General features: G+C 45.0%; 1 protein-coding gene across 12 annotated transcripts in view; it reads left to right on the top strand.

Moving 5' to 3' along the window:
• LOC137439362 (uncharacterized) overlaps positions 1-14,598 on the top strand; it is a 53,233-nt gene that overhangs the window by 4,878 nt on the left and 33,757 nt on the right. For all 12 annotated transcript variants that reach the window (XR_013621345.1, XR_013621346.1, XM_068135141.2 and 9 more), the window contains exon 3: positions 10,518-10,609. Coding sequence is in view for 10 of the 12 variants with exons in the window: in XM_068135141.2 (XP_067991242.2) it covers positions 10,518-10,609 (92 nt within the window). In the remaining 2 variants the exon portion in view is untranslated. The remainder of the gene's footprint in view (positions 1-10,517; positions 10,610-14,598) is intronic.

Raw genomic sequence — 14,598 nt, forward strand, 5'->3', positions numbered from 1 at the left:
GGAGGAAACCTCTCATACAAAAAATGTCGGGACGGGCCCCGGGAAGGTTTTAGGCTAGGTGGCGAGGCCGGGTGAGGCCGCCGGGCCGGGCCCATTTCACAATTAAAACCTGAGCTGAATTATAGTAGTCAATCTTCTTCGGCCGCGAGTAAAAAGCTGAATTATCATAGTAAATTCATTCAAAAAGAACCAAAAATGTTGTGACAGGCCTCGGGAAGGTTATAGGCTACGTGGCGAGGCCGGTCGAGGCCCACCTCGGCCGAGCTGAGCCCATTTCACAATTAAAAGCTGAGCTGAATTATCGTAGTCAATCGTCTACGGCCGCGAGTAAAAGCTGAATTATAGTAGTAAATTCATTCAAAAAGAACCAAAAATGTCGGGACGGGCCCCGGGAAGGTTATAGGCTAGGTGGCGAGGCCACGTTGGCAGAGCTGGGCCCATTTCACAATTAAAAGCTGAGCTGAATTATAGGAGTCATTCTTCTACGGCCGCGAGTAAAAGCTGAATTATCGTAGTAAATTCATTCAAAAAGAACCCAAAATGTCGGGACGGGCCCCGGGAAGGTTATAGGCTCGGTGGCGAGGCCGCATCGGCCGGGCTGGGCCCATTTCGCAATTAAAAGCTGAGCTGAATTATTGTAGTCAAACTTCTACGGCCGTGAGTAAAAGCTGAATTATAGCAGTAAATTCATTCAAAAATAACCCGGGCAACGCCGGGTGCTTTCAGCTAATACTATATATTTATATATATATATATAAGCTGAATAATATATATATATAAGTATATATATATATATACAGTAATCCCTCGCTATATCGCGCTTCACTTTTCGCGGCTTCGGTACATCGCGGGTTTTTCTCGCTAGTATATGTAAAATTATATATCGGATTTTTCATTATATCGCGGGATTCTGCGGCCTCTAGGTATTTTTATTTTTTTAGATTTTAATTATTTTTGCGGTAAAATAAGTATTTTCTAGCCTAAAAAATTAATAATAATATAAATAAAAATATAACACATTAATTAAAACCTATATTTAAAGAATATTACAGTAAATCGAAATAAAATACGCATTATAAATGAGTAGACAAAGAATCGCGCGTATGGAAAACCATGCTTGGGTTGCTTGCGCTCGTTTGCCCAGATGATTTCGTACGCGGCACACTATTGGCAGATGGATGAGACGCGACCAATCAGAGCACGCTGTTCAGTATCCTGCGGTGTTGTGTTTTTGTGCATTTTGTGTAAAATTGTGAAGTTGTTTCAAGCCCTACGATGACGGGTAAACGTTCTGCGTCTTCTAAGGGTTCTGGCACTGAACCTAAGTGCCAGAGGAAGATGCTTAATATCGTAGAGAAGGTGAAACGCCTCGACATGTTAAAGGAAGGGAGAAGCTTTGCGGCTGTAGGCCGCCATTACCGGCTCAATGAATCTACGGTCCGGTACATTAAGAAGGACAAAAAGAATATAAGGGCGACGGCAGCAGTGTCCTTTAACCAGACAGCGAAAAGGGTGGTAACTTCACGCAATAAGGCCATTGTAAGGATGGAGTCTGCATTGGCCCTTTGGATCAGTGACTGCAGGAAGAAGAATATCCCACTGGATACCAACGTTATCCGTGAGAAGGCCAGGCAGCTTTACGCCAAGTTTGCTGAAGGCGCTGGCGATGACGACCCCGAATCCGAACCATCGACCGCATCTCCCACCAAACCAACCAAATTCGATGCCAGCAAGGGTTGGTTTGAAAAATTTAAAAAACGATTTAAGCTAAAGAGCGTGGTCCTGCATGGAGAAGCTGCTTCTGCTGATAAAGCTGCCGCCGAGGGGTACGTGAATGAGATGTTCAGGACGATCATCGAGGAAGGGGGTTATAAGCCTGAACAAGTTTTTAATACTAGGGCATGCCCGTACTATATCTATATCTAAAATTATATCCCCCCCTCTATTTACATGAAATGGTTTGGTTCATGAAATGTTTTGGTCCATTCGCAACGCCAAAGCGAACGGCGAACGCTTTACATGAAATGGTTTGGTGCATGAAATGTTTTGGTCCATTCGCAACGCCAAAGCGAACGGCGAACGGCTTGCGAGTACAGTGACAATCCCCCCGGGGTTTTAATTAGTTTTAAAACATCGTTTAACGCCAACATAGCGCCAACATAGTTTGCCGACGGGAAATAAATGAATACGCTCTCAAATGTGCCATCCGAGGCAGAGTGTGTTCGCCACGTTCGGCACACGCGATAGCTCGCTGCTCTCTGATTGGTTGAATCGTTTTTTGGACATAGCTCGGTAAGTAATTGTCAGATTAATATGAAACCTTGAAAAGGCACATCCTCGGGTCCCCAGCAATATACCTGGCAAGTTTAAAGTATATCGGACCCGTGGTTGTCGAGAAACAGCGGTCACAGACAAACAAACGTACAAACGTACAAACAAACACACAGAGATTACTGGAATTATAGATAGATGGATGAGACAGCCTTATTTTGGAAACGGATGCCGTCTCGTACTTTCATCATGATCGAGGAAGCCAGAGCCCCTGGATTTAAGGCCCACAAAGATCGGGTGACTTTAGTAATGTGTGGGAATGCTGCGGGCTTTATGATAAAGCCTGGTCTTATTTATAAGTCCAAAAACCCAAGGGTCCTCAAAAACAAAAATAAGAACCTGCTGCCAGTGTTTTGGATGCACAACCAGAAGTCCTGGATTACGAAACTCCTCACATCGGATTGGTTCCACCAGTGCTTCATTCCCGAGGTCAAGCTTTATCTCGCAGAAAAAGGACTCGAGTTCAAAGTGCTGTTGCTCATGGATAATGCAGGAGGTCACGCGCTCGACCTGTCGTATGATGGCGTACAAATAGAGTTCTTACCGCCAAACACCACATCGCTGATACAGCCCATGGATCAAGGCGTCATTCGTGCATTTAAGGCACTTTATACGCGAAACACCCTGCAGCACCTGGTCGAGGCTATGGACTCGGACGAAAACTTCTCGCTGAAGGCGTACTGGCGTGAGTACACCATTGCAACGTGTCTGCAAAATATTCAGATGGCCATAAAGGAGATGAAGACAGAAACTTTGAATGCCTGCTGGCAAAAATTGTGGCCAGAAGTAGTCCACGATTACGTGTACAAGGGTTTCTCTCCTGACGAAGTCCACCACTCTGCAGTAGATAAGGCAGTGAAGCTGGCAAAATTACTAGGAGGAGATGGCTTCAACGATATGACTCCCGATGACGTTGAGGAGCTGCTCGAGACCCACTCAGATCCGTTAACGGACGAAGACCTGGCGGAGATGACGAAGTCAGCAAGTGAGGAAGAAGAAGAGGAAGAAGAGGGTGCAGGGGATGAAGAAGAAGAAGGCCTATCACTGGAATGCCTCGCAACCCTAGTGAGAATTGCAAAATAACTTAAGGAAAGGGCTGAAGAATGGGACCCCCAGATGATTCGTTCGTTGAAGTTCAGAAATGTAATCGACGGAGGCATTGAAGTCTATAAAAACCTCCTCGCCCAGAAGAAAAGGCAGCGCCAGCAACTGCCCATCACTATGTTCCTCACCCGAAAAAAGAAAGAAGACACGCCTACGTCTTCAGCACGAAAAGAAGTTCCGGATGACGACGAAGATACTGCACCACCTGACGAGGCGCCTGCTGAAGTGGCGCCTTCAGAAGAGCTGTAATGCTCTTCTTTGCTGTGCAGTACAGTAAAAACTATTATTGATATACTTACCCAGGAGCTATTACAGTATTTTCAAATATACTGTACAGCTATATATACACGTACAAATATTTTTCTAATACGTAAGGATGGGTCTCAAAAGTGTGTTTAAGAGTGTAGAAAGGGTTTATAAGAGCGTGGGAAAGGTTTATAAGAGTATGGGGAGGGTTTTTAAAGGCTTAAAATATATAAAAATAATAAAATTAATATATGGTTTCTACTTCGTGGATTTTCACCTATCGCGGGGGGTTCTGGAACGTAACCCCTGCGATAAATGAGGGATGACTGTATAATCAACGACATAACAGCGTGACGAGCGCTGTCCCGATCTCCTGTGGACCGAAGTCCTAGACCAAAGCGTCACCTCCGACCCGGAGGCCTCAGCCCGGCCACTCTGTCGACAGACAGAGATTTATTCATTGGTCCCCATAGGCTAAACATCAAGCAGAGCCGCCAATCCAGATTTCAGGCTTATTGACCCTGTTTTGGGGCCACAGGAAAGGCCTGCCTTTTTTGCTTGTGAAAAAAGGTAAAAAGTCAAACATTTGAACAGCCTTGGACGTGCACCTTGACCCCATGGCCAAGGCACAACGTCAACAAGGCTGTCCCAATAACATTACACATGTGCCTCAACCCCAAGGGGGAAGCACATGGTCATTCAAACGCATGCATCATGCCCCCGGAGGGCCACAATGCATGGTCATACAATTGGGACCACTCCTCTTAATAGGAGTAAGACCCCTTAATCCACCAGCAGGGCATTACTCCTGCCAGGTCCGATTTGCATGCAGGTCTACCGCCGTTGTTTTGGGGCCACAGCTAAGGCCTGCCTTTTTTGCTTGTGAAAAAAGGTAAAAAGTCAAACATTTGAACAGCCTCGGACGTGCACCTTGACCCCATGGTCAAGGCACAACGTCAACAAGGCTGTCCCAAATACTATACACATGCGCCTCAACCCCAAGGGGGAAGCGCATGGTCATTCAAACACATGCATCATGCCCCCAAGGGGCCACAATGCATGGTCATTCAATTGGGACCACTCCTCTCAATAGGAGTAAGACCCCTTAATCCACTGACAGGGCATTACTCCTGTTAGGTACGATTTGCGCTGTTTTGGGGCCACAGCTAAGGCCTGCCTTTTTTGCTTGTGAAAAAAGGTAAAAAGTCAAACATTTGAACAGCCTCGGACGTGCACCTTGACCCCATGGCCAAGGCACAACGTCAACAAGGCTGTCCCAATAACAATACACATGCGCCTCAACCCCAAGGGGGAAGCGCATGGTCATTCAAACGCATGCATCATGCCCCCGAGGGGCCACAATGCATGGTCATTCAATTGGGACCACTCCTCTCAATAGGAGTAAGACCCCTTAATCCACTGACAGGGCATTACCTGTATTGGGGGCCACAGGGAAGCCCTGCCTTTTTTACAAGAAAAAAGGTAAAAAGTCAAACATTTGAACAGCCTTGGACGTGCACCTTGACCCCATGGTCAAGGCACATCGTCAACAAGGCTGTCCCCATAACAATACACATGCGCCTCAACCCCGAGGGGGAAACGCATGGTCATTCAAACGCATGCATCATGCCCCCGGAGGGCCACAATGCATGGTCATACAGGTGGGACCACTCCTCTCAATAGGAGTAAGACCCCTTAATCCACTGACAGGGCATTACTCCTGTCAGGTACGATTTGCACCATCGTCAGGACGGCATACTGCAAACAAACTAACCAATGAGGACCAAAATCGTCTATTAAGATGATCAAGGCACCTCCTCGCTTTAATGGTGAGCACCAGCCAGGAATTATGTCACACGGTAAATACCGCATAACCCGCAAGGAACCAACAGCCTGTCTGCCACACAGACCATCGTTCCCACCAGTGCAAACCAAAACCAGGGGGTGCGGTGCGATCGGCGGGGATAATAATCAACGACATAACAGCGTGACGAGCGCTGTCCCGATCTCCTGTGGACCGAAGTCCTAGACCAAAGCGTCACCTCCGACCCGGAGGCCTCAGCCCGGCCACTCTGTCGACAGACAGAGATTTATTCATTGGTCCCCATAGGCTAAACATCAAGCAGAGCCACCAATCCAGATTTCGGGCTTATTGACCCTTGTCAGGACGGCATACTGCAAAAAAATCTAACCAATGCTCACCATTAAAGCTAGGAGGTGCCTTGATCATCTTAATAGACGATTTTGGTCCTCATTGGTTGGATTTTTTTGCAGTATGCCGTCCTGACGAGGGGAAAAAAACTGCATGCAAATCGGACCTGGCAGGAGTAATACCCTGCCGGTGGATTAAGGGGTCTCACTCCTATTAAGAGGAGTGGTCCCAACTGTATGACCATGCATTGTGGCCCTTTGGGGGGCATGATGCATGCGTTTGAATGACCATGCGTTTCCCCCTCGGGGTTGAGGCGCATGTGTATTGTTATGGGGACAGCCTTGTTGACGATGTGCCTTGACCATGGGGTCAAGGTGCACGTCCAAGGCTGTTCAAATGTTTGACTTTTTACCTTTTTTCTTGTAAAAAAGGCAGGGCTTCCCTGTGGCCCCCAATACAGGGAAAAAAACTGCATGCAAATCGGACCTGGCAGGAGTAATGCCCTGCCGGTGGATTAAGGGGTCTCACTCCTATTAAGAGGAGTGGTCCCAATTGTATGACCATGCATTGTGGCCCTTCGGGGGCATGATGCATGCGTTTGAATGACCATGTGCTTCCCCCTCGGGGTTGAGGCGCATGTGTATTGTTATGGGGACAGCCTTGTTGACGCTGTGCCTTGACCATGGGGTCAAGGTGCACGTCCGAGGCTGTTCAAATGTTTGGACTTTTTACCTTTTTTCATTGTAAAAAAGGCTGGCCTTACCTGCGGGCCCAAAACGCGGGGCGGTAGACCTGCATGCAAATCGGACCTGGCAGGAGTAATGCCCTGCTGGTGGATTAAGGGGTCTTACTCCTATTAAGAGGAGTGGTCCCAATTGTATGACCATGCATTGTGGCCCTTCGGGGGCATGATGCATGCGTTTGAATGACCATGTGCTTCCCCCTTGGGGTTGAGGCGCATGTGTAATGTTATTGGGACAGCCTTGTTGACATTGTGCCTTGGCCATGGGGTCAAGGTGCACGTCCAAGGCTGTTCAAATGTTTGACTTTTTACCTTTTTTCACAAGCAAAAAAGGCAGGCCTTTCCTGTGGCCCCAAAACAGGGGCGGTAGACTTGCATGCAAATCGGACCTGGCAGGAGTAATGCCCTGCTGGTGGATTAAGGGGTCTTACTCCTATTAAGAGGAGTGGTCCCAATTGTATGACCATGCATTGTGGCCCTTCGGGGGCATGATGCATGCGTTTGAATGACCATGTGCTTCCCCCTTGGGGTTGAGGCGCATGTGTAATGTTATTGGGACAGCCTTGTTGACGTTGTGCCTTGGCCATGGGGTCAAGGTGCACGTCCAAGGCTGTTCAAATGTTTGACTTTTTACCTTTTTTCACAAGCAAAAAAGGCAGGCCTTTCCTGTGGCCCCAAAACAGGTCAATAAGCCCGAAATCTGGATTGGCGGCTCTGCTTGATGTTTAGCCTATGGGGACCAATGAATAAATCTCTGTCTGTTGACAGAGTGGCCGGGCTGAGGCATACATATATACATACATACATACATACATACACATATATATCGTCACCTTCGTGCCATTCTTACTCAAGTCGAATTTTATCGAAAATGACATTTTGTTATCCAGTGATTGGTTATTGTGTCTAGTGACTGTCAATTCATAAAATAATGTCTATACACGTTTTTTTCGCTGAAAAAAATGTGTTTGTTCAACTCCGTGCCATTTCTGCTTATCGAGTGTTCGTGCCATTTCCGCTCATCGTATATCACCGAAATAATGACTCCTCCCATTAAATTCAACGAACCCTAAGTCCCTAACCCATCTCTATAACCCTCGTTGAAAAAAGTGGGGACGGACGGACATCAACAACAACAACAACATGCATTTTAAGGCCATTTTCCCTGCTAGAGCGGTGGTTAGCCTTGCGGTCCCCATGACAATCTTCTCCATTTTGCCCTATTTTCTGCATCTCTCCTTGTTAACCCCCTTGCCCGCATTTCTTCTTCCACCATCTTTAGCCAAGTCTTTCTCTGTCTTCCCCGTCCTCTACTTCCTTCTACATCAATTTCCATCACTCTTCTCAACCAGTCACTTTCATCCTTCCTCAACACATGACCAAACCATCTCAACCTGTTCCTCTTCACAGCATCAATCACAGGCAATAATCCCATCATCTTTTGCAATTCATCATTTGTCTTCCTCTCTCTCGACGATACTCCGCACATCCATCGAACCATTCACATTTCCACCCTTTCCAGCCTTCGTTGCTGCTCTACGTTCATTACCCATGTCTCGTTCCCATAAATCATAACACTTCTCACACATGCAGCATACACCTTTCCCTTCAGCTTCAGCGACACTCTCCTCCTCATCAGCATGCCACTCAGTTCCCGAAACTTCTTCCATGCACATCTCACTCGAGCAACCGTTGCCGAGTCTGATCCACCTTCTCCATTCAGCATGTCTCCGAGGTAGCAAAATGTTTTCACACCTTCCAGCTTCACGCCGTCTCCAAGATCCAACTCAACATTGCCTCCATCTGCAGCTCCCTCTGTGCACACCTTACATTTGAATGTAGCTGCCACACTGGTAAATGACCCTCTCAGACCACTACATTTTTGATGAACCCACTCAGCGCACATTGTACATTGAATGGAGTTCACTCCGACACCCTTCCTGCACACAGCACACGGCCACTTCCCAGTTCTTTCCACCTCACCACATGCTTTACCACTTGCCATCACCTTCGTCTTTCCGATATTCACCTTCATGGACGGACATCGAGACCGGCATTATTAGTGACCTATCTCCGGAAGGAGATGACCTAAAAAACCAGTGTATAAATGAAAACAAAGTCAATGTATCATAAAAAATTAATTTCTTGATTATTCGTTCCAAAGGGTCGTCAGCATTTAGGTAGAACCGTGAGCAATATTGTCTCTCGCACTTCTCCGTGCCATAATTGCCCAAGCCAAAATTGCTCACGGTGATTTGCCCAAGCCAAAATTGCTCACGGTGTTTGATAATCTCTGTTATTTATAAATTTAGCTTATTTACATGTTTCTCTACAATTGCATGCAATGATAATCGAGGTTTTCTTCACTTAAAAAAAACCACCTTTTAGAGGCCATTTTTCCCCGCAAGCGGGGGTTGGCCTTTTTCGGGAACTGTGGTTGTTGTTGTTTTTCGGTCCCCTTTTTGAAGCAATGTTTTACGGCCGGATGCCCTTCCTGATGCCAACCCTTTTTGCCGCCTTTAACGACAAGCAGGGAATTACCAGTGAACTGGTACTCAATTTGCCGACCTCGGAAGGATGACAGGCTGAGTCAACCCCCCTGGCGTTAATTCAGCGATTGACCGGGATTCGAACCCAGGATCCTAGGATCCTAAGCCGGCACCCTAGCCGCTAGCCCAACACCAGGGACAACACCAATGACGACAGTTTTCTTCACTTAACAGAATTTAAATTCAGTACTGATCCAGATGGCTGAAAAAAAAAACGTTTTTTGTGATTATGTCGTAAACGCTTTTTTCGACTTGAGCAAGAATGGCACGGTGACTATATATATATATATATATATATATATATATATATATATATATATATATATATATATATATATATATATATATATATACACACATATATATATATATACATACATACATACATACATACATACATACACACACACAATGGAGTGTATGTATGTTTGTATATATGTATGGCTGCTTTTCATCCATTGATTGGACAGCTGACCGGACGTCATCCATAATTGTAATCCACTCCCCGCCCCCCTAGAACCCAAAGAAACTGCAAAGAGACTCAAAAGGACCCAAAAGACCCTGAGGACCCAAAATATCCCAAAGTCTACTGAGAGGACCCTATAGACCCAAAAGACACAGGATCCAAAAGACCCCAAGGACTCAAAATACCCAAATGACACTGAGGACCCAAATATCCAGAAGAACCCTTAAGGACCGAAAGATCCCTAAGACCCATTTTGCCTTTAAGACCCTTTTGACCCTTTAGATCCATTAATCTTGAGACCTTTACACCCCTCAAGTCCATTTAGACCCCTTAGGCCTTAACACCATTTTGACCCCATATACCCTTCAGACAGATTGGACAGTTTGCACCCTTGACCATTTAGAGCTTTGGACCACTTGGACCTTTTTAGAACCCTTTTACATGCTTGAAAGATTAGACCCTTTTGACTCCTAAGACACAAACTACTATGGGAACGTACCCTTTCGACCTTGAGATCATCTGGCATCTGTTAAGTGCACACAACGCAAACATCTGTAGTTTTCTTGCAAAACACAGACTATACTTTTTTCAGCAAGTGATGCACAAACTCAACCCTCCCAGGGGGTGTGTACTCTGCTAGTTTTTTTGAATTATGTAAGTGATTCTTCACCATTGAGAGATGAGGCCAAAAAGTATATATAGCATGATATTTCAAAAAGCTGTGGGTGGATGAGTTAGTTATGGTGACAAGAACAAGCTGATTCGATTTTGGTTAAGGTCCGGATGGATGCAGATTTGGCCTATCAGTGGGATACAAAACGTAAACTGTCCAGCCTAGCGGAGGTATGCACTGCACTGAGTGCCGTTGTAGTTTGTCCATTGGAAAAATTTGATTTGTGATTTGAAACGAGAATATATGACCAACAGGCTTCAAAGAAGACCTTTTGCTCGCGTTGACATCACTGGTCACGTGGGCTCATCACCATGGCAGCTATTGTCATCAGGAACCCCGGCCCCTGGTGAGTTCATATCAATGGTGCTTTATCAATGTTTGATTGTTGAGTTAATAGTTTGTGACAATGTGTATTTTAATTACTGTTACTGCTTAGTGTTTTTCATTTTATACACGTTCCAACCATGAAACGATCATTTCATGCATGTTCCAGCTATGAAATTCAATGCTGTACTTTTATCTGCCGAAACGCCGAGCTGTGATCAATGGAAACAATACATTTATTGTCAACCCTCATACAGATGCCAGAGGTTTCATGGCAACACAGCTGCCTTTAAATAAATGTTAATACTGTATATTTAGGTGCAGAAAAAGGCACATCTGCTCATGTAGTCTACACTGACGTTCCGCAACCTATGGGTCGCCACCCAATGTTTGGGTCGCGAAGGATTTTCAATGGGTCGCACGATCGTTTCAGAAATCGCGGGAAAAAAACTTTATCGACGATTTACTTCTCCCGACTGAACAGAACAGAGATCAAACGAATGCCGACACAAACTTTATAGTGTGGACTCTTCTACCGCGCTGTACCGATGTACCGCGTGTGCATCCGGTCAGTCAGGTCATACGTTTAGTTTCCGACACGCGAATGTCCATTGCTTTTCATTCGAAAGATTGAGCTGTGAGCGTAAGGTACTCGCCATGGCTAGAAAGTATCAGCCTGTGTTCCTGAACTATGGGTTCACCTTGAATATCGATAAGCACAATGTTCATCGACCACAGTGTGTGATATGCCTTGACGTGTTGGCCAACGAGTCCCTCAGGCCCCAAAAGCTGAAACGGCACCTCGAGAAGAAACATGGAGATCATGCCAACAAGTCGCGGGAGTTTTTTCTCCAGAAAGAACGCGAGATGAACAACAGCAAGTCAGTAATGAGTTCGGCTGTTTTTCCGCCGAAGGGACTGACCAAAGCCAGGAACCTGGTGGCGGAGAAGATAGCCACAGAAAAGAAACCGTACACTATTGCGGGTAAGTTTTTTGTTTTTTTTCATAAAAGTATTTCACTGCATTGGCGGTTTGTAGGTTCATAAAGTAATACATGGCACTGTAAATATAGTTAAATTTAGTTTTTCATTTCATCTTTAGAATATTGATGTGTCGGGTTCTTGCTTACTATTACTCGTTCCATGTATACGTTGGTATATCACAACTTCGTAAGTTTTATTGTTTGTTGCAATACAGCCATTCTTAAACTTTGCCTCTTTTTAAAAAGTACTTACGGCAATCACATCGTACATATTGAATTTTTATAATGCCTTGGAACAGCGGTTCTTAACCTGGGGGTTGTGACGTACGTGCATACGCGAACAAAATACTGTGTGTGGTATGTACCTTTGTTGGGTTCCTAAAAATGGGCTCAACAAATTGATATGTTATTTATGACCCATTCATGACCCCCGGAAAACCTCAAACGACCCCCACGTTGGGACCCGCTGCCTTGGAACAAAATCGAGATTTATCATAAAGTGAAAGAAATGTTCATGTGTTATTTTATTTCTCTTATGTTGCAGAGCAACTCAACCTGCCATGCGCTAAGGTGATGTGCAGAGAAGTGCTTGGAGAGACGGCGGCTTCCAAGATGCCGTCCAGTTGGACGAGTCAATGGACATCGCACAGGAGGCGTTGATCCTCATCTTTGTTCGTTATCGGCATGGCGATGATTTTATGGAGGATCTTCTGGCATGTGACGAGCTACAGACCAAGACCACGGCCGCAGAAATATTCGCAGTCGTCAACAACCACATCGCATTGCATAGCCTCAGGTGGGAAGACTGTGTTGGCGTTTGTACCAATGGTGCGGCATCGATGACAGGTCGGCGCAGCGGTGTCATTAAGCTCATCCAAGATGTGGCACCAGAGGCAAGCTGGACTCACTGCTTCCTCCACCGCGAGGCATTAGCGCCGCTTTAAAGCCGAATCGATGATCTCGTAGCCAATATGCAAAGTCAACCATCGCACTGATGTGGATAATCCACATCTACAATGTTGCTAACGGAACATTTGAATTAGGCTTGTAAGTTTCACTTTCGGGTTTAATCAGTGAAAGTTGTTTATTTAATGTTCATGATAACGGAACATTGAACCTGGATATAAGTTCAGATGCATGTCGGGTTTTTTTCAGTAAAAGTTATTCTTGTTTTGTTTATCAGTTCATGTTACATTTTAAGTTCATCATCTATTCACGATGAAGATTAAAATAAAGTTCAAACACCTTATCTTGGCGTGTCACTTTAATAATCAACGTTTTATTCTATTTCACAAAAGATACACCACTAATGAATGTTGTGAGATTCATCTTCATCTTCATCATCTTCATCTTCTTCATTAAATCTTCATCCGGATTCATCGTAGGGGCGGATTCATCTCTTCCGAAGCTGCTAACAAGGCAGGGAGTTTACGCCTGATTGGCTGAAAATAATATCAAGTGGGCGGTGTCTGTGATCGAAGTCGCTGCTCATTCTCAAGGGGGGCGTGGTCTCTCGCTCTCTCTCTCCTCATGGTCGTGGAGATCCGTACAAAATAACAACAAAATAAGGACAGTGTTTGGTATGATTGTCATCACTTTGCTTTATTGTTCAATTACGAATTGTACTACTGTACAAAGATGATGAACCGAACCCGTACCAAGATATTAACGTCATAAGCAATCGATATTTCCGTGATGGTTAGTGGGGGGTGGGGGGGGGTTCGATGGGTCGCGGCTGGATGCCTGGGTTTTTTATTGGGTCCTGGGCTAAAAAGGTTGCAGAACGCAGGCCTACACTGTATCTCCACTCTAACAACACTGCTATACATTAATACATGTTACTGATGATAATTACCATTATAATCAAACATTATGGGAAACGGCCAACAAAATGTGGACACGCATACGTGTGCACACATTAATGCACACACATGCATGCACCCATTTTACCATGATCATAAAATCATGTACAGTGGCCTACAAAAGTATTCACCAGCCTTCAAAGTTTTCACATTTTGATTCCACCTGAGCTTATTTCATGATCCTTTCAAATCAAACTTAATATATAGAGTCATCACAAACTACTCTAAAGTTATAAAGCTGCAAAATGCAGATAAAATGTGAATAAGTTTGATTAACAGAGAAAATCAGACGATTCTCAGTCACAAAAGTATTCAAACCCTTTGCCCAATTAACCCAACATCACTTCTTGAGCAACTTCTTTGTTTGAAAAGTTATAAAATCTCGAAAGTAAGATTCAATGTCCATCTGTGTGTCACGTAACTCCTCCTAAACTGCTGGTTGCACCCAATTCAGAATGCTACCAAATGAATCATCAGGTTTGAGAGGTTTGCACATGGGCAAAAATTTTCACCCCACCCCTTATGGGCGTGGGGATTTCCGCAAAACCACATTTGCTGTTGTTGCCATGGCAATATTCTGTGTTGTGTTCTATTCACCTTTGAATGATAGGATCAAAAATGATTTATAGCATGATATTGTTACGTTTGTGGGGGTAGATGATGGAATACCACAGTAAAGATAGGATTGTGTAGTATTACATGGACCGTGGACAAGTAGGAGACATCTCGATGTAATTTAGGTAGGGAAACTGGGGCTTAAGTTGATTATGTGTCTTCACATGAGGGGTGAAGCTATGGTAATTCGATAGGGGTTAAGAATAGTTTCCCCCCAGTATGTGATTGTGCTCGGTGGTTTTTCCCTACGTTTTTGTTCCCCGTCGCACCGTGGAGCGAAAGGGGGACTATGGTTTTCCCGTGCGTGCGTACATGCGTGCGTAAGCGAAGGACCGCATTCGAATTTGGTGTGTGGGTGCAACCCACGTCAAAATCCAAGATGGCCACCGCCATGTATGTCTGAACCTTGTGAGCGGAATATCTTGAAAAATATGCGAAGTACCAACTTATAATCTGGTGTGTGGGTGTATCTAGGCATAAGGAACAAAGCTATTGAAAATTGGGTCGCCACGTCAAAATCCAAGATGGCCGCCACCATATATATGTCTGAA

The sequence above is a fragment of the Myxine glutinosa genome, chromosome 1 (assembly GCF_964187855.1).
Source record: "Myxine glutinosa chromosome 1, kmMyxGlut1.1, whole genome shotgun sequence".
Lineage (NCBI taxonomy): Eukaryota > Metazoa > Chordata > Myxini > Myxiniformes > Myxinidae > Myxine > Myxine glutinosa.